Genomic DNA, 19549 nt, shown 5'->3' with positions numbered 1-19549 from the left:
GCCCAGGCTGAACATCATCAGGCAATGTAGCAACAAACTGAAATAGACATATTAGAAATAAATGGGAAGCTTTAAAGAAATCTGCAATAATGCACTCACAAAGAGTCAGCCATAGAAATTCTATGTGAAACTCCACCAGATAATTACCCCCTCAAAAACCTTCAATAGCTCTTACTGCTTCAAGAAAGACAGGATGTTGGCAGTCTCATTTCTTGTTTGACTAGTAGTTTTTAAGTATTACCAGTCTAAGTGTCTTTAAATTGAGCATATATTTCCAGTTACCAGAGACCCTGCCACATCATTTTGTCCAACACATGGCTAGAGTCCCCTGGATCATACTTTTCTCTTGGTTAAGTGGTTTTTATTACTTAAAAAGAAAACAAAAACCCACGTAAGACCAAAAATTTAAATATAGTAAAAGTAATCAACTTTCATGGCTGCAAATAAAACAAATATGATGGTAATGGATGTGTTATTCCTCTCAAAATTTAAACTTTAATTTTATTCTACTCTTACATAAAAAAGGACAAATGCTAAGTCAGATAGCTCCTGATAACTGGTCTAGAGAAATGCTGAATTTCAACTGTCTTCTATAAAACTCAGCGCCTTAATTTTAAATGTTTCCTGGGAGACAGACCATTAAACACTTGCCTGCTCCACACTGTTTTTGCTGCCCTCTACAAGCACACAAGTTAACTACCATACTGACCCCATCCCTCAACAGTGCCAGGGGTTACTGGGAAAAGACTCACTGGCTCTCAGTGTTTGGATAGTAGCTTTAAATATAACACAGTGCCTGTCACTTCTAACTGTTCAGTAAGAAATGAGCAAGTGATGAAACTTCAAATACACTCCCACTAGCCTCCCTAAACAGCACTGCAATGTCCTGCCTGCCTCGGGCCTGACATGCTCCATTTCCTTGGCCAGGACAGTCAGTGCACCGACTCCACTCAGTACTCGTCCACCAGCCCAGCAGAATTGGGGTCCCTCCGTGGGAACGGGATCGTCCCTCCAGCAGCTTGGCTGTGAGGGCTGTGTATAGCACCGACAGGGGTCCCCAAAGCGCCCTGTCCAACGTGGCAACAGGAGGGACAATGGCAGGGACTGCTTCCATTGCATATGGACAGGTAGCGGGTGAGACACTTCCCTGCAGAATGGCACAGGACTCGTCTCCTTCACCATCTTCTCTCACAGAGAACATCTGGATCACAGCAAAGGACTCATCTCTTTCACTGCCTCCTTTCACGGAGACCGCCCCACTCACGGCACAGGACTCGTCTCCTTCATCGTCTCCTTTCATGGGGACCGTCTGGCTCAAGGCACAGGACTCGTCTCCTCAACCATCTCCTCTAATGGAGACCGTCCAGCACAAGGCACAGGACTCGTCTCCTTCACCATCTCCTCTAATGGAGACCATCCGCCTCGTGGCAATGGACTCGTCTCCTTCATCATCTCCTCTCATGGAGACCGTCCGGCTCACGGCACAGAACTCGTCTCCTTCACTGTCTCCTATAATGGAGAGCATCTGGATCACGGCACAGGACTCGTCTCCTTCACCGTCTTCTCTCACAGAGAGCATCTGGATCATGGCACAGGACTCGTCTCCTTCACTGTCTCCTGTAATGGAGAGCATCTGGATCACGGCAAAGGACTCATCTCCTTCACTGCCTCCTCTTACAGAGACCATCCGGCTCAAGGCACAGGACTCGTCTCCTTCACCATCTCCTCTCACGGAGACCATCTGGATCACGGCAAATGACTCGTCTCCCTTCACCGTCTGCTCTCACGGAGACCATCCGGCTCAAGGCACAGGACTCTTCTCCTTCACCGTCCCCTCACAGAGACCATCCAGATCACGGCAAATGACTCATCTCCCTTCACTGTCTGCTCTCACAGAGACTGTGCGGCTCAAGGCACAGGACTCGTCTCCTTCACCGTCTGCTCTCATGGACAACATCCGGCTCACAGCACGGGACTCCTCTCCTTCACCGTCTCCTCTAAAGGAGACCGCCCGGCGCACGGAGTAGACTGAACTCCATCTGCCCCGTGGCGGGCTCTTTGGCTACTGAACACTGAGAACACTAACCACGGTGACGATAGTGAGCACCGTGAACACGTCAGTAGGCGCTGCGAGGGCGAGGCCCATGTGGAAGGAACCAACCGCCAAGCGGCGCAGGGATGAGCGCGGGCAGCTGAGCGCGGGCGGCTGAGTGGAAGCATCCAAGCAGGGGGAGGTGATGAACGGGGCTCGCCCACCTTAGGAGCTGAGAGAATGGGCGAAGCAAGGGGCCGGAGTGAGGCGGCCAGTGGGCTACTGGGAGAGGAAGAAGGGCGGGGGCCGGGCCGGGGAACAGGAGGAAGGCAGGCCTCTCCAGCTGCCCTGAGCTGGCCCCTATGTCACAAAGTGCTGAGACCCCAGCCGCCCTCCCATCCGGAACGGAAAGGAGGGGCCCTGCGCCCTCCATCCTCTGCTTACTCCTCCCTGCCCAAGCTCCAGCTGCTCACGCAGCCTCCCATTCTGGTGACACCCCTTTAAAAAGCCTATCCTGCCACAGTCATGCCATCTTCACCCCTATGCCAGTGGGTCCAGTTCTGGGTCCCACATTTTAAGGTTACTTGATGCATGGAAAGGACAAGGAGAATGAATGGTCTGGGAATCACTTTCCAATAGTTGAGGAAACTGGGGACATTTACACTGCAGAAAGAAAAAAAAAGTATTTGTAGATCTTTAAAGAGATGTCTTCGAATTGAATATAAAGTCAATTCAGAAGAACAATCAAGCATGAAGCAGGGAAAGCCTAAGGAGAAGAGCAATGAAGGGCGCAGTGAGAGGGCAGAGCAGGCCCAGTCATTACTCTGTAGGGTACCAAGGACACAGACTAACCACGGGATAGGACAGAAATCCAGAAACAGACCCCACTGCAGTGGACATCTGGGATACGATAAAAGTCAGCTGAAGAAAAACAGACTTTTTTTTTGACTGGTAAGGGGATAGCAACCCTCTGCATGGTGTTGTCCACACCACGTTCAGCCAGTGAGCGCACCGGCCATCCCTGTATAGGATCCGAACAAGCGGCCTAGGCCCTACCAGCGCCGCACTCTCCCGAGTGAGCCACAGGGCCAGCCCAAAAAACAGACTTTTTAATATGTGGTATTGGCATAGGTAGTTAACCATATGGAAAATGATAAAATCGATCTTTTTCTCATTGTTCACAAGGATAAATTCCAAATGGATCAGAAACCTGAATGGAAAAAAAGAAAATGAAAAAGTATTGTACTAGAAAAAAATTTCTATGTCTCATGAGTGGGCAAATCCTAATTATGTCTCAAAATCTAGGAGCAACAAGGGAAGAGATTTATAAATTTGATTACTTCATTATAAAAAAACTTGCCCAGTTCCCCACCTCACTAAAATTGCAAAATAAGCAAAATTTGACGGTGACAACCTGAGGAAATATATTTGTAACATATTAAAAGGGATTAATACTTCTAAAACATAAAAAGCTTCACAAATAGAGAAGGAAGTGGCCAGCAAACCTATGGAAAAATGGGCTGAAAGAATGAATGGATCTGGGAAAAGAAATATAAGTAGCTTGTAGACATATGGAAACACTCTGCCCTGTTCATAATAAAAGAAATACAAATAAAGCCTACACTGAGTCACCATTTCTCACTTACCCTGGCAATATCCAAATATCTGACAACATATGAGGATACTTCAAAAAGTCTGTGGAAAAACAGAATTAAAAGATAATACAAATCTTTCCATAAGCTTTTTGAAGTACCCTGTACTCTGCTGGTGAGAGAATGTGGTGGAAACAGCCACTCTCATGCATTGCTGATCACTATGCAAAATGATACAACCCCTATGAATGAGAATTTTGCAACATCTCCCAAAATTACGTGTGTATTTACCCATTGACTCAACAATACCACTTCTAAAGCTCTATCTCAGAGATACTGGGGAACAATGAATGTTGAAAATATATATGCACAAAACTATGCTACTCCAGTATTATTTATAGTAACAAGACTGGAAATAAAATGTCCATCAATAAAAGAGACATTGAATAAACCAAAGAATACTGTGCAGCTATAAAAAAGAAACAAAATAATTTTATATACTGTTATATATAAAATATAGTTTCCAGAATATTAAAAAACAAAACAAAACCTGGCACTTGGTATAATCATTCTTTCAAATTTTAGCTATTCTAATAAGTGTGTAGTGGTAACACAGTGTGGTTTAAATTGGACGATTAATGATCTTGAGCATTTTAAAATGTGCTTCTTTGCTACCTACACATCTTCTTTGGTAAAGTGTTTATTTTACTGGGTTGTTTTTCTGGCCTTTTGTCTTGAAATTATGTACTGTTTGGGCTACTCTAGGTCCTTTCCATTTTCCATAAGAACTGTAGAATCAGCTTCACATTTTCTATTTAAAAAAAAAAAAAAAAAAAAAAAAAAGTCCTGCTGGGATTTTGAATGGGATTATGTTGATTCTAGTGATCAAACTGTTTATAACTGACAGCTTAACAATAGATTTAGTCTTCTGAATTATAAACAAGGTATATCTCTCCATAAATTTAGGTCTTCCTTAGTTTCAGCAATATTTTATATTTTTCAACGTATATGTCTTACACATTTTTTGACATATTTATCTTTAAGTACTGCATTCTTTTTATACTGTTGTACTTGGAAATTTCTTAAAATTTCAATTCCCAATTATTTATTGCTGGTATATAGAAATAAAATTGCTTTAGATGTAAATCTTTTTCTGGCAACTTTACTAAACTCCTTTATTAGCTCTAGTAGCTTTTTTGTAGGTCCCACCAGATTTTATGCATAGATGTTCATGTTTTCTGCAAATAAACAAGTTTACTTCCTCCTTCCCAATCTGGATGCATTTTATTTCTTTTTCTTACCTTAATGTACTGGCTCTTGCCTTACTGAACCTTAGCATGACGTCTAATAGATGTGATGAGAGTAGACATCCATGTTTTGCTTTCTGATTGTGGGGAAAAGCATTCAATCATTCACCATTAAATATGATATTAGCTGTAAGATTTTCATAGAGCCTATTTAAGTTCTCTTCTATTCCTACTTTGTTGACTTTCTTTTTCCAGCAGTAATCCATGTTAGATTATTTTTTTCAAATTCTTTTTCTGTGTCTATTGAGCTGTACATATGGATTGTCTTTTTTAAGATTGTCAGCATGGTGAATTACATTGATTTTCTTTTTTCTTTTTTTTCTTGCAGCTGCTTGGTACAGGGCTCTGAACCCTTGACCTCAGTGTTATAACAACATGCTCTAACCAACTGAGCTAACTTGCTAGCCAGGTTAATTAATTAATTAATTTTTAACTTGCACACATTTGTACATATTTATGGAGCACAGTGATGTTTTAATACATGTATAAAATATGTAATATTCAAATTATGGTAATTAGCATCTCAGACATTTATCATTTCTTTGAGGTGAGAGCATTCAAATTCTAGCTATTTTGAAATACATAATATATTACTGTTAACTAGAGTCACCCTACTGTGTAATGGAACAGTAGAACTTATTCCTCCTATCTAACTGTAACTTTTCAAATGTTAGATGAAACTTGCATTCTTGGGATAAACCCTATTTGGTCATAATGTACTTTCCTTTTTATATATTGTTAAATTTGATCTGCTAAAATTTTGTTTAGACTTTTTGTTCCTATGTTCATGAGAGATACTGGTCTGTGGTTTTTTTCTTGTTTGTCTTGTTTTCATATCATAACACTAGTTTCACATGAGACAGAAAGTATTTTCTGTTCCTCAATCTTCTAGAAGGGTTTGTGTAGAATTAGTATTATTTCTTCCTTATAGGTTTAATAGAATTTACCAGTGAAGCCATATGTGTATGGAGCTTTCTTTGTGGAAAAGTTTTTAAGTATGAATTCAATTTGTTTTATACTTACAAGGTTACTGAGGTCGCCTATTTCTTCTTGAGTGAGCTTTTGCAGTTTGTATGTTAGATGGAATTCTTTCATCTAAATTGTCAAATTAATTGGCCTAAGTTGTTCGTAGCGTTCCCTTGTTATCATTGAATATCGGTAGAGCCTAGGGTGATGCTCCTCAGTGATTGCTGATATTGGTAGTCTGTGTTGCCTCCCTTTTTCCTGATCACTTTGGCTAGAAGTTGATCAATTTTATTAATCTCTAAGAACCAGCTTTTGGTTTCGTTGATTTTCTCTATTTTCCTTTTGTTTTCTATTCCACTGACTTATGCTCTTATCTGTATTATTTCTTTTCTTCTCCTTACTTGGGAATCAGCTTATGCTTCTTTTTCTAGTCTCCTGTGGTGAAAACTGAGGTCACTGATTTGAGACTTTCTTTCTTCCTAATATAGGTAGTGCTATAAATTTCCAAGCAGTGCTTTAGTGGCATTGTACAAATTTGACATGTTGTGTTTTCACTCTCATTCAGCTCAAAATACTAATTTCCCCATTGACTTTAACTCATAAGTTATTTAAAGTGTATCATTTAGTTTCCAAATATTTGAGGATTTTCCAGGTTTTTCCATTATTGATTTCTAATTTAATTTTGTTATGGTCACAGAACATACTTAGTATGCTTTGAATCCTTTCACATTTATCGAGACCTGTCTTATAGCCAGAATAGGGTTTATTTTGGTAAAAGCCCCATGTACACTAAAAAGAATATGCATTCCACTGTTCTATAAATGTCAATAATATTAAGATGGTTGATGATGTTCACACCTTCTAGATCCTTACTGATTTTCTATTTATTTGTTCTGTTAATTATTGAGAGGTGAGTATTGAAATCTCTAATAATAATTGTAAATTTATTTTTTCCTGGTAGTTCTGTCAATTTTTACTTCATGTATTTTGGTTTTTTGCTTTGAAATTTAGAAGCAAATTTTATTTAAGATCTGAAATACAATTCCTAAAATATCAACTTTTCCACAAAACTGTGGTTACACAATAATGCATTGCCTCTATCATGTTAGAATGTGCATTAGAATCAAATACGAAAACCATTAAACAAACCACCATCCTTCAACAACTTAAACAAAGATAGTATGCCTAAGAAACAACATAGATGGACTTGTAGACAGGATGGGCTGTTTTACTTCAAGCACCGTTTAAAAAAAAACAGCACAAATGCATGGGTTTTCAAGTATATACATTAAGTTGAATCATTTGGCACTAGGAATCAGGGTATTAAATGGGATTAATCGTGCATTAATTAACATGATTAATCAGGGCATTAAATCAGTAGCATTAACACATATATAAAATTGTGTAGTGCCAAAGGGATAGAACCACCAGCATCCGAGCAATGTGGTCAACTAGGCTAGGCAACAAAATGTTTTACAGAATGTTTATTCTTTGTCGAATTACTGCATACACTGGCAGCAACTTTGAAATGAGAAAAAAAGCTTGCAATGCTTGTGGAATTCTTTGTCAGATATTTTTGCAAATCATGCAAAGAGCCCAACAATAACACAAGGCTCTTCTCATCAAGGGGTGTATATGCCAACATTGCTCCGATTCCTACAAATAATCTCAGTAGGTGTGGCGCTCTGTAAACCTACGGCGTTGGTGCAGCAGGGTGAGCTGAGAGGATTGCAGTGTACTGGAGCCTCTCAAATTTGTCAAGCAGCTGAGTGCCCAACATCACGTTGAAATATTCTTTTATTCCTGCCACAATTTCATTAACTGCATATTCCTTACTATCGATGTTTCCCTGTGATTTCTTGCAATTCACATACTCTTCCAGAATGGCATATGTTTTTCTTAGGAGTTGAAAGAGCTGCTCTTGCCTGGTAACTAAGTCCCAGTCCTCAACAAGCCATGGTTTTAATTCTTCAAGAATCTTCACTTTAACTTCCATCCTGTTCTTAAACACCACTTCACTTTCAACAGTATGGTCCACATGGGCCCTTTTCTTCCCAGGGGGCTGAAGTGCTTCGCTGACACTGCCACCATCTCCATTTCCAGGAGTCTTCTGTTTGTTTTTTCTTGTCTTCCTCATGGATCCTGAAGGGAGGTTCTCTGCTGAGCGACCCCCCACCATCATCCTGAGAGATCTGGTTCAAGATTCTTCTGCAGTGGACCAGCTGTCTTCTTTCCTGAACAGGCCCCTCTCATCTTACTTCTCTGAGTGTTGCTTCTAGTTGGTTTTTTTGAAGTTGTTTTCTTCCACAAATTGCTGTCCATGAGTTAGAGAACCCTGCTTTCTGGAACTCATTCAACCCTGTTTTTATTCCAGCCAACAATCCTACTTCTTTACCTTCCAAGAACGCCTAGTGATTTCCCAGATGGACTCTTATAGATCTTCTGGGATGGTCTCGAAGGATGAAGTAGGAGACACAACCTAGAAAGGAAAGCAGGTTCTGCAAAGAAGATGAACTTTTGTGAAATCATCCAAGATTCTGTAATCAGGGATGGTTCTGCAATCAAGATCCAATCTGATCCTTACTGTACAGCAAACTTAGCTTTTCTGACGGTGACCTGAAATCCAGTTCTTCCCAGCAGCTGATGTGTGATCTCTGCTGTTCCTACAACTGCCATAGCCTGCTTCATGTATTTTGAAGGTCTATTATTAGGAGCACAAACATTTAGAATTATTATATTCTCTTAATTCACTGACTCCTTAAAGAAATAACTTTCTTTATCCCTGGTAATATACTTTGCTCTAGAATCTCCTTTGTCTGGTTTAATATAGCCACTCCAGCTTTCAATGGACTAGTATGAGTGTGGGATATGTTTTTTTATTTAAAGGGTGATCCTGGTAGACATGTAGTTGGGTCATGCTTCTTTACCCAACCTGACAATCTCTGCCTTTTAATTGGGGTATTTAGACAATTTCCACTCACTGTGATTATTGATATGGTTAAGTTTAAACTCAGCATCACCTTTTCTTCCATTTATCCCATCTGTTCTCTGTTCCCTTTTCCCTCTGATTCTGCCTTCCTTTGGATCACTTGAGTCTTTTTAAAGACTCTAATTTATTTCCTTTGTGGTCTTATTAGCTATAACTTCTTGTTTTGTTATTTTGTGGTTGTTTTAGGGTTTATAGTATATACATCTTTAACTTAATCATAGTCCACCTTCACATGACACTGCACTACTTCATGTCTATAATAAACACTTGATGATAGTTACTACTATTTTCCCCACTTCTGACCTTTATACTATGGGCATATGTTTTGCTTTTGCATATTTTCTAAATCTCATAATACACTGATATTTAAATAATATGAAAACGGTTTTATGTATTTATCCACGTGGTCATCATTTCCAGCATTCTTCACTCCTTTGTGTAGCTCCATAACTTCCATCTGTTGTTATTTTCTTTATGCCTAAAGAACTTCCTTTAACATGTCTTTTTTCTTGGTGACTGCCCCATATGTCCTTTAACATTTCTTATGGCAAGTGTGCTACAGAATGCTTTCAGCTCTTAGATGTTGGAAAAGTCTTTTTCTCAACTTTGATTTTGAAAGATATTTCGCTGGGTATGATACTTTAGGTCAATAATATCGTTCTTCAAATATGCTAAAGATATTACTCCACTGTATTCTCTCATGCCTTGTTAATGACGAGAAATCCAAAGTAATCCTTATCTTAGTTCCTCTCTATGTAAAATGTCTTTCTTCTTTGGCTGTTTTTCAGATTGCTCTTTATCACTTGTTTTGAGCAATCTGATTATGATAAACCTTGGTGTAGTTTTCTTCATGCTTCTCGTGCTTGGGTTTCATTGAGCTTCTTAGACCTATGGGTTTCTAGTTCTCATAAATTTTGGAAATCTTTCAGCCATTGTTCCTTCAAATATTTTTCTGAATACCTCTTGTCTCCTCTTCTACACGGATCCCAGTTACATGTAGGTTGGATTCCATATCCAGCCACGATAGCTTTATAGGTACTGTCTCTACTCTCCAGTTACATTAGGTTGCTTAAAAGTGTCACACGGCTCTGACCTCCAGTAGTTTTGTCATACTCTTCAGCTGATCAGTACTGTGCTGAATGCTAAAAGGGGACCCTTGATAGATCTCCAGAGTTTGCTCGGCATGTAGCTCTCTCCTCCTGGTTCTCCACCCTGTGAATTCCAGCTGCCCTGGTGTCCGTGGACTCTCAGCACCACCTCAGCTCAGGGTGTCCACTGGCTCCACTTGGCTCTTCCTTTCTGTGCCACAGCCTGGGAACTTTTCTAACACTGTAAGCTGGGACAACTGTACTCACAGCAGTTTTTCCTTATCGTTCAGAAATTACTGTCCTTTGTTGCCAGATGTCCAGTGACTTAAAATTGTTATTTTATTTATTTTGCCTGGTTTTTTCTTTTTAGTTGTTTCATTTGGGAGGGCAAAGCCAGTAGTCATAAAGCTATCATGGCTGGATATGGAAATCATTTACTTATTTTTAAATTGATTTTAAAAGTTACCTATAGAGAAGGGTAACAACAGAGTGAATGGAACTGGGACAAAAGCTAGAGTTCTCCGAATACACCTTGTTTTACAAATTGACTTTGGATCCTGCAAATATGTTAGATAATTATTAAACAAATCAAACAAACAAAAAAAAAAACTTTAAAAGCAGGCTCTAAAACTTGAAAGAAAAATGAAACCACCTGTGTATCAAGTTGGTAGCAAGACCACATAAAAGATTATTTTTCAAACTCACCCTAATGGGATATATCTTAAAGACAAAGGAACTGCTACACAGTCTTAAAATATTTTCAATAACATACTGTTTGTGGTAGTGTTGATATGTGTGTTTTTAATACTCATATGACTATTGTAAAATAAGGTAAATAATTATATGTTGATGTCATTGAAAACTGGGATTTCTATCATCAGATAAAAAAACACAAACGTTAGATGAAATACAAATCTCTCTAGCATCCTGAATTTTGATTGGAAGTAACCATATGACATTATGATGAATATTCACATAAAACGCCCCACATTATTTCCTAGCTTTGTCCTCTGAAAAGGCCTAGAAATGATGGCCAACTCAAAAGCAATAAGCAATCTCAGCACCAGAATGTAGTCTCTAAATACCATTTCCTGTTAAAAGGAACAAGGGCTCTTTAGAGAAACAGTTCCTTCAAGATCTTGGTAGGAAATGTACAAAATGAGCTGTGATCACCTCGTCATACTAGGAGGCAAGGAAGATCAAAATGACCAGTAGATGGTGACAAAAAAGGGCCCAAGAGCCAAGCTGAGGAGGCTCCCAGTAGCCAAAGATGAGAGAAATTGAGCATCACTAAGAATAGTCAAAATCCTTGATTGGACTGAAACACAACAAATATTTTTAAATCCATAACATCATTATAAACATAAGAAAAAACAAACAAAAACCACCCTTTCGGTGTCACTGGATAATGCTAGGAAGACAACTCATTGTTTTGAAAACAGTTTAAATTAAGAAAAAAAAAAAAAAAGTTACCCTGCCTTAACTATACAAACCAAACCTCAGTGTAAAGAATAGTTGATCATAGTTTCTCTTTGTAGAAGTATCCCAGACTTTAAATGAAGAAGGAACAATACAATGAGACCATCACCATTTTGCAGCCTGTCGTATATGGACAGGTCTAGTCAACGTCACCAATGACGACTGACATCAGAAAAAAATATAAAATAAAAGAGCAACACCCAGATGTTAAATGTTTCTTGATTCTTGTCAAACAAAGTTGAATTTGAATCTGACTACTTTCAATCCTCCCACTGAAAGTGACTAGAAAACTTGACAAAATATATGAAAACAACTGTTTTTCAGATAGAGAACAGGCAGCACATACCTGTGATCCCTGAGATAAGGGAAACAAATAGGCAAGCCCTGTGGACCACCCAGCTTTCTCCCTGGAGGCACTTTCTAGACCTCAGTGCAGGGAGGGGAAACGCAGGAAGAATACATCAATCCCACTGTGGAGGCGGCAATCAGAGTTTGGGGAGACTAAGGTGCCTGAAATACACAGGGAAAGGCACCAGAAAGATGGGACTACAAAGGAAAAGAGTTTCAGATATCTGCAAGGAGGTCTCCTTCAGTTCTGGGCTGAATTTTAAGCAATACCTGTGTAGGGTAATTATTATATCAATAGGTACATTTTAATTATATGTGATTTATATCTGATTAAAGTTGAGTTAAGATACATATCAATCTATTACAACATCAGGACCTCAGAAGGATCCTAATTTGAACAAGAACAATTTTTAAAAGGAGAGCATGATGGTTACCAATATTATGAATATATTTAATACCACTTAACTGCACACTTCAAAATGGTTAAGAGAGTAAATTTTATGTTACGCATATTTTACCAAAGTTAAAAAAAATGGAGGCGGGAAGAAAAGGAGGAAAAGGGATTTTGAATATGCCAAATATTGGGTGATATTAAGGAATTATTGTTAAGTTGGGTGATGGGCCCATGGCTTCTCTACTTTAGCATGTTTGAAATGTCTCAGGATAAGATGCTAAAAAAATTAAGACACAACTTCAAATGTTTAAAGGCTCACTACGTAAAAAGGGAATTAGATTCTAAAGAGGAAATCACGTGGAAGAAAATCTGGAGTCAATATAAGAATGAACTAGCCAGCAGAAGAGTGCGTAGCCTTGGAATGTACGTGGCTCTACCAGGAACTGCTGATGCACAGAACTAAAAATCACTTGTCAGGGCTGGAGTAGAAGAAATACCTGCAACTAGTGAGAAGTTGGACTAGTAGCCTTCTGAGACCCCTTACATAAGGTTTCACTAAATTTTGATCAATGAATCTGACCTCTGGTGCAGTTTTCCCAATCATGTCAGCACTCCATTACTCCTAAGCCCTGTCGAGTAATTATCTACATGATCTATTTGACATTTAACATATACTATTTCCCATATTCTTCACATTTCCCAGTTTTCACAGATACTTGATAAGACCTTTTCTTAAGCCTTTCAAAAATCAGAATTATGCTTTATACCTCTTGGAATCTTTTATTACTAGCGCAATGTCTCGTACATATTGGGACACCAAAATCCTTTTTTGACAATTCTTTTCACATCAGCATCTGTAACACTGAGCCGGCTCTCCTATCTTACCATTTATGGCTGTGTCTTCCCTTGTCACCCCCAATCACAGATGTGTCCTAAACCACATCGTGTCCACCAGGCCTACAAGAGGGTGCTGTTCATATCTAGACATACGATAAAAAGGAATCTTCCCCACATCTGGAGGTGGTTAACTTTTTCAAGTGATGACGATTCAGTCAGATAATTAAATTCTGAGTTGTGAGACTGCCTCTATCACTGAAGATTTCATCATGCTAACTGCATGGATCGCACACACCTTCATCCAGGCGGCTGCTACCACCACAACCATGGAGAAAATTGAAAAATGGTTTGATTTTTCTCCATCTTTCCCATCTTGGTGGTCTTTCTCCTGAATTCCCCAGGTATTCAATGTTTTTACACTGCCCTCTAGCCCTCCAAGTGGGAATCAGGTGGAGAATGGGATCCTGTGAAATTCCAGGCACTGCACCACACTTAACATTGTCAAATCATTGAGTTTGCACAACAACTGCAGTAGGTATTATCTACATTTTTCAGATGAGGAAGCTGAGGTTCAAAGTTTCGTGATCTGGCCAAACTTCTAAATGATGGCTTTGGGATTGGAAACCAGATCATCCTGGTTCAAAACCCATGCATTTTATAGAATGATAACAACAACCAAAAAAAACAAAAACCCTCTTCCCTACACAAATCTTGCAATAATAGAACCTAGAGGAAAATACTGTACATTTGTTGAAAAGGACACTTTCTCCACAGCCCTAAAGGCAACTTAGCCTTCAACTTCTGAAAGCTTGTACATTTCCATAATTTTCTAAGAAAAAGGTCCAATTTCCACAAATACCACAAGAGGGAGCTAAATCCTAAAAAGCTTAGATAAACTTCTAAACAGATTAAATGCCTCATTTGGGTCATGACTCTCTTCAGAAAGATCAATCTGAAAAAACATTCTGCCATAAATGACTCTTTCTAAGAAACACATCTGACCAATCCCTTTCCCACTTAAAATGAGTGGCCTAATGCCACTCTTCACTGCACACACGAGTCACCCTGCCTCCCTTCACAGACCATCCCCTTCTGGTTCCACACGCTACCACCACCAACCACCCATGTTCCCCTGGCTTCCCCAAGTAACCTCGTCTTCAGGCCTCCATTTCTCTGAACATGTAATTTCCTGTCTGGCTGAATGCTGCCCCCATCTCCCTCCCCCGCCCTTCTATTCAACAACAACTAACTACATGTCAAACTCCCATTTGACTCTGCTTCAAGCCTGTCTCAGCATCATCCCACCACAATGAACCAATTTATTCAATATACTGTTCTACCTTCAGGTAAATACTTCTTTCTGCCTGTATCATATTATGTTTCAAGTGATTGTCTTTATCTCCCAGCTAGACCGAAAGGTCCCTGAGGGGAAAAACCATTTCTTACACGTGTGCCCAGCCCTGGCAAGCAGCAAATCCTCCTCTTGTGCTGAACTAGGAACCTATCAAAGCCATACACCTATGGCTCATTTCAAGGGGTATCATCAAAGGATCAGTAGCATTTTCATAAAGACATTTTAAGGTCTTCAGCTCATGCTCAAAATCAACTTAAAAACTGTAATAATCAACATTCTACTGTTTCTATAAGAAACTGTGTCAAACTTACCCTCTTAGTTAAATAAAAAATGAATGAAATTAATGAAAGAATTGTGGTTTCCAAAGGTGTAACACTTGCTGGCTCTTCAGCATTTGTCTCTAGTTGCTTTCTTGCATCAACAGCAGTGACAGGAGTGCCTTCTATTGTTAGCCCTAAAATTGAGGGGAAAAACAAGTATTTTATTTTACACTTTAGAATAAGAATTCTCTTCAGTTTAAATATTTACTGAGTATGCAGTAAGTATTAGTCACTGTGCCTTGAATTAGTGTTTCTCCTGAAGACAATTACAAAGAGGAAAAAACTTCAGAATCCCCATTAGAGCCTTCATACCCTTTAATTATAAAATGAACATATCGCTGTTGGAAAAATATAGGAAAATGGTCAGGGCCCCTCAAATGTTCAGAATCTTGGTGAGCATTTGATGAAAATATGCACGTGTACCCAGGTATTCCTTGGTTATTGTATAATGTAATTGCGCATGTGCATCCAGGTGTCCTGGGTATGGACTTAAATATAAAGGACGAGTGGCTCTGATCCACAGGGGCCCCCACCCCCGGAATGCCCCGAGGGGGCCAGGGGGAGGCCACTACTGCTGCTGGAGGCTGTTGCTGCCAGTGCTCCTGGGATGCCCTGAGAGGCAACTGCCGCTATGGGTGTAAGCTGCTGCTGCTGCTGCTGAGGACTGAGCTCATGTCATCTGCCAACAGCTCCTGGGATCTTTCCCAATTACCTAGAGTGGATCTGCATGTGTGGGGTCTATGACCCAGTCCATACAATGGGTTTGAAGGGTCTGAGCCCTAGCCCTGACAATACAAATGGAAACTTAGTATAACTAAAATAATGAAATGTTTTGGCTTTGGTTATGAAATGCCTAGCCATACAATTAGTGTAGCTATTGCCTCAACCCAACAACTGGCATGGTCGTGTAGCTTTACAATCTCCAACCCACTCTACCCCCCACCAGTCCCCCATCACCTCCCTGGCAACACAACCACTATGGGAACAATAGGAGTATTTACTCATGCGAATTGAGAAAAACAAGAATTTTAACTTTCTCCATATAGACAGTCACATTCAACAAACATTTGTTTCGTGCTGGTGAAGCAAATTAGTAAAAACTTCAGAAAAACAAGGAGTGAAAAACAGTGCCTCCTGGCTTGCAGACTTGTAGGCAGAATGCACCCGTGCTCAGCACAGGGTCTGGCACCCGGCAGGTGTGCAGTAATTGTCTTCTCAGTGAATGAATGGCAGCTGCATAAAAGAGAAGAGGGGAAATGCCAAAAGGGACCAAAGGGAATTGCTTACAGGGCAGAGAACTGGCTCGGGCCTCTGGGAAAGAGGTAGATACTTACAACTGAAAGTATCTCCACGTGAGGAGGCGGTGGGCAGGTGGATTTCAGTATGTGTTATATGAGCCTGGGGCATGTCTTACAAACAGCTAGGAGTCCAAAATGCTGATCAATTAGTGAGGAGTAGGACTAGTTGCCTCTAAGGTCTCTCCCAACCCGAAGGTTCCACCCACTATGGATCTATGAAACCTCTGGTGAAGTTTTTCCAATCAAGTCAGCACCTCAGTGCCTGCAATGCACGAAGACACATTTAGGAAGACTTGCCTATGAAGGTTACTGATGTTATTTTGTGGTGGGACTTAAAAGATAGGGCAAAGAATTTGTTAATTCTGGAAGCAGAATTTTGCCTAATCCTGAAAGCTTCTGAGCAAGAGAGTAACAAGTCTTCATGTGCATAGCACATCTTCAGCAGCTGAACATTTTGAGTTAAACAAGTTTAGAAGTAGAGAGTATCATATATGAATGTAATGTCCTCTGGAACATGGGGGGGGGGACTCTGTGATGTCATTCCTTTGCAAATTAGCTTTATTCCTCTCCCTGCTGTGACCTCCTATACTTTCTGTGTATGCCACGGGTGGGCAGGTGTCAGCCCAGTGCTGCCAAGCCCTGCAGTGTCACTGGGTAACGCTGCACCTGTGCTCAGAGACCAGAACCTCTAAAGACACAAAAAACAGTAACGATGTCATCATGCCATCGTACTGGACAGACAAAATAACACAATCAGCTGTTCTCTGATTCACTGGTAAAATATGAGCTATGCAAGCATTAAAAAGCTGTTGATACCATTATTGGGTTTACAAAAAAATTTTTTTTAAAGTTTCTCATCTCCCACTGGATGTTTACTGTGTGCTGCAATCACAAATGACAGCCGACAATGGACTGTCACATGCTGCAAAGTTCTGACTGCTTCCTATGAGCACATAGTATACAGATACCTGGACCCTTCCCTGTATTTTAAACTTTGTTCTTTTTTTTGTTTTTACCATGTCTAGGTAGCAAATCAGAAAAAGAACTGTACTACATTGTATCCTATTTATGGAAAAGGTGGTAAAGTGGGGAAAAAAACATAGAATTCTTGAGTTTTAGAGCAGTGGTTCTCAAACTCTAACTAGCATCAGGAAAGAACTTCCTGAAGGGCTTGTTAGAGACAGACTGCTGGTTCCCATGCCCAGAGTTTCTGATGCTGTTGGTCTGGTTAAAAACTACTATTTGAGAGTATAAGTCCTTTTAAGAATAACATTTTAGATTAAAATGATCTACACAGGCTAGTGATAGCCAAACATTGGTTTGTAGGTTAGTTATGGTCTCTGGCCTCTCCTATTTTTTATTTCCACCTGTTAGACTGAGTCACACACCCTTCAAACCCATCCTGTGCAGACTGGGTCACAGACCCCTCATATGCAGGTTGCGAGCTAGGTAACTGGAAAGATCCTGGGAGCCATTGGCAAGGATGACATGCTTTATTCAGATGCGAGCTCAGCCCCCCATGGATCAGAGCCATTGTCTTTTATACTAGAGTCAGATAGCCAAGTAATACATGGGTGTGAGTCAGACAGCCAAGGAACACTTCGGCAGACACGTGGAGTTAACATATTTACAACAGACATGCTGTTATGGTCAGCAAGATACGAGGTGAGGGAGCCCAACCAGTCTGTCTCCACTTTCCTCACACCACCTGTTTTTTTTTTTTTTTTTTTCCTTTTTGTCTTTTTTTACTGACCAGTAATGGGATCGCAACCCTCGGTGTTGCGCCTGTACCGGGGACCGGCAACGGGATCGCAACCCTTGGTGTCGCGTCCGCACCGCGCTCAGCCAGCGAGCAGGAACCGGTCTCCACATGGGATCCGAACCCTCGGCGGGAGCGCCGCTGCACTCCCAAGCGGTGCACTCTCCAGTGCACCACTGGGCCGGCCCACACCACCTGTTTTAACTCCTGCTTTGCTCTCAATTAGCTCTGGGATCTTTTTAAAAAAAACAAACAAACAAACAAAAAAACAACCTCATACGTATCTGCCTTATCTTCCTATTTCCCACCTTTGACTACAAATCTCCTAGAAGGTTTTCTCTATGATGTGTCTCTACTTTGTGGACAAAAATGAGTAGGCTTTACCTGGGTCTAAGTTGTTCTCATTATCTGGCTTCTGTGATACCTCTGAGGCTCCTGTGTCATCAGGTGTGGGCTGATCCAAGTGGTTGAGCGCTGCAGTTCCCTGAATACTAAAGTCTTCCTTACTCTCTTGTGGGAGATCTTCACGTGGTGGTTGCTTCTCTACAGGGAGGGAAGAGGAGAGTGCACCAGGCTCGCACAACTTGACACCACCTGTGCAGCCAATCTGCACCTCAACCCCACCCCCATCTCAGCATTCTCCCCCACACCCCCACCATGCACGGGCATCCCATGGAGCCCAGCTGGGCAGGAAATAGGAGTTTCAATTTCTTTTATTCCACTTGAAAGGTGACTAATCTACATAATACAACTTACAAAGAAGACTGTATTCCAAAGTATTTCATAAATAAATAGATTTATAGTAGGGGCTTCAATAATTTAACTCCCCTTGGAAAACTAACATATACCCACACAAATAAATGTGTAGAAGGGAACTTCAATCAAGAGAAAAATGTGAAACGCCTCTTCTATACAGAATAACAGGAATTCTTTCATGCACAGTCACGCTTGTCTCACAGAGCTAGTACAGAGAAGGGCATTCCACACGAAGCAGGTGGCTGAACTGTCTTTCAAATATTCTCAAAGTATCTCAAGGAGCCAAAAGAGTACACCCATCCCTTTCCCTAAGACACTCAAGGCGTGGTCCAATGGGATCCATGGCAAAGACAAATTTCTTTGCAGCCTCACATTTTACCCTGAAAACTCATTTGAATTCTTTATTCCCATCCAAAATATATCTGCTTTGATTAAATGCAAAAACATTTTCCTCCCCTAATTCTCAGGAATAACTGGCAACCTGGGGAGATATGTTTTTCTGAGTCTTTATGTCCTGCTGTTACTCTACCTTATATCTTCAGTTCAAATACCTCCATTTGAAAAGCCTGGGTACAAAGAATAGTGCACGGAACCAGGAATCAGAAAGTATATATCAGGATACTGGCTTGGGATCAATTCAGCAAATATTTACTGAATAACTTCTATGTGTCAAGGGCTGTGTTAGGAGGCTCCTCATACTGGTTCCACCCTTGATAAATCTGATGCAGGAGCCCTAGTTTAACTGGAGAAGGTGACTGCTGCCAAGAGGCACGAAAGAACAGGACATCCACAAAAGATGAGCTTTGGGGGGAATGCAGGAACTCAGGCAAGGCTCGGTTAGAGTGCAGGTAACTCAAATAAGAAATTGTATTCAGTGAAGCCCTTTCAGAATTTTTTTTTTGTCTTTTTTCGTGTCCGGCAACGGATCGCAACCCTCAGTTTTGCACCCGGACCGGACCAGGACCGGCAACGGAATCACAACCCTCGGTGTTGTGCCCGCACCTCGCTCAGCCAGTAAGCGGGAACCGGT

General features: G+C 40.6%; 1 protein-coding gene and 1 pseudogene across 2 annotated transcripts in view; both read right to left on the bottom strand.

Moving 5' to 3' along the window:
* LOC103606474 (melanoma inhibitory activity protein 3-like) overlaps positions 1–19549 on the bottom strand; it is a 59437-nt gene that overhangs the window by 27340 nt on the left and 12548 nt on the right. The window contains exons 5-8 of the mRNA XM_008591063.1: positions 2257–2314; positions 2087–2206; positions 1396–1777; positions 1193–1293 (exon numbers count right to left, since the gene is read on the bottom strand). Coding sequence (XP_008589285.1) covers positions 1193–1293; positions 1396–1777; positions 2087–2206; positions 2257–2314 — 661 coding nt within the window. The remainder of the gene's footprint in view (positions 1–1192; positions 1294–1395; positions 1778–2086; positions 2207–2256; positions 2315–19549) is intronic.
* On the bottom strand, positions 7245–8568 carry LOC103606470 (annotated as a pseudogene). Its single transcript, XR_551893.1, has one exon. The product of XR_551893.1 is annotated as a mortality factor 4-like protein 2 (transcript).

The sequence above is a fragment of the Galeopterus variegatus genome, unplaced genomic scaffold (assembly GCF_000696425.1).
Source record: "Galeopterus variegatus unplaced genomic scaffold, G_variegatus-3.0.2 Scaffold6603, whole genome shotgun sequence".
NCBI lineage: Eukaryota > Metazoa > Chordata > Mammalia > Dermoptera > Cynocephalidae > Galeopterus > Galeopterus variegatus.
This window is presented reverse-complemented; position numbering and strand designations above follow the sequence as displayed.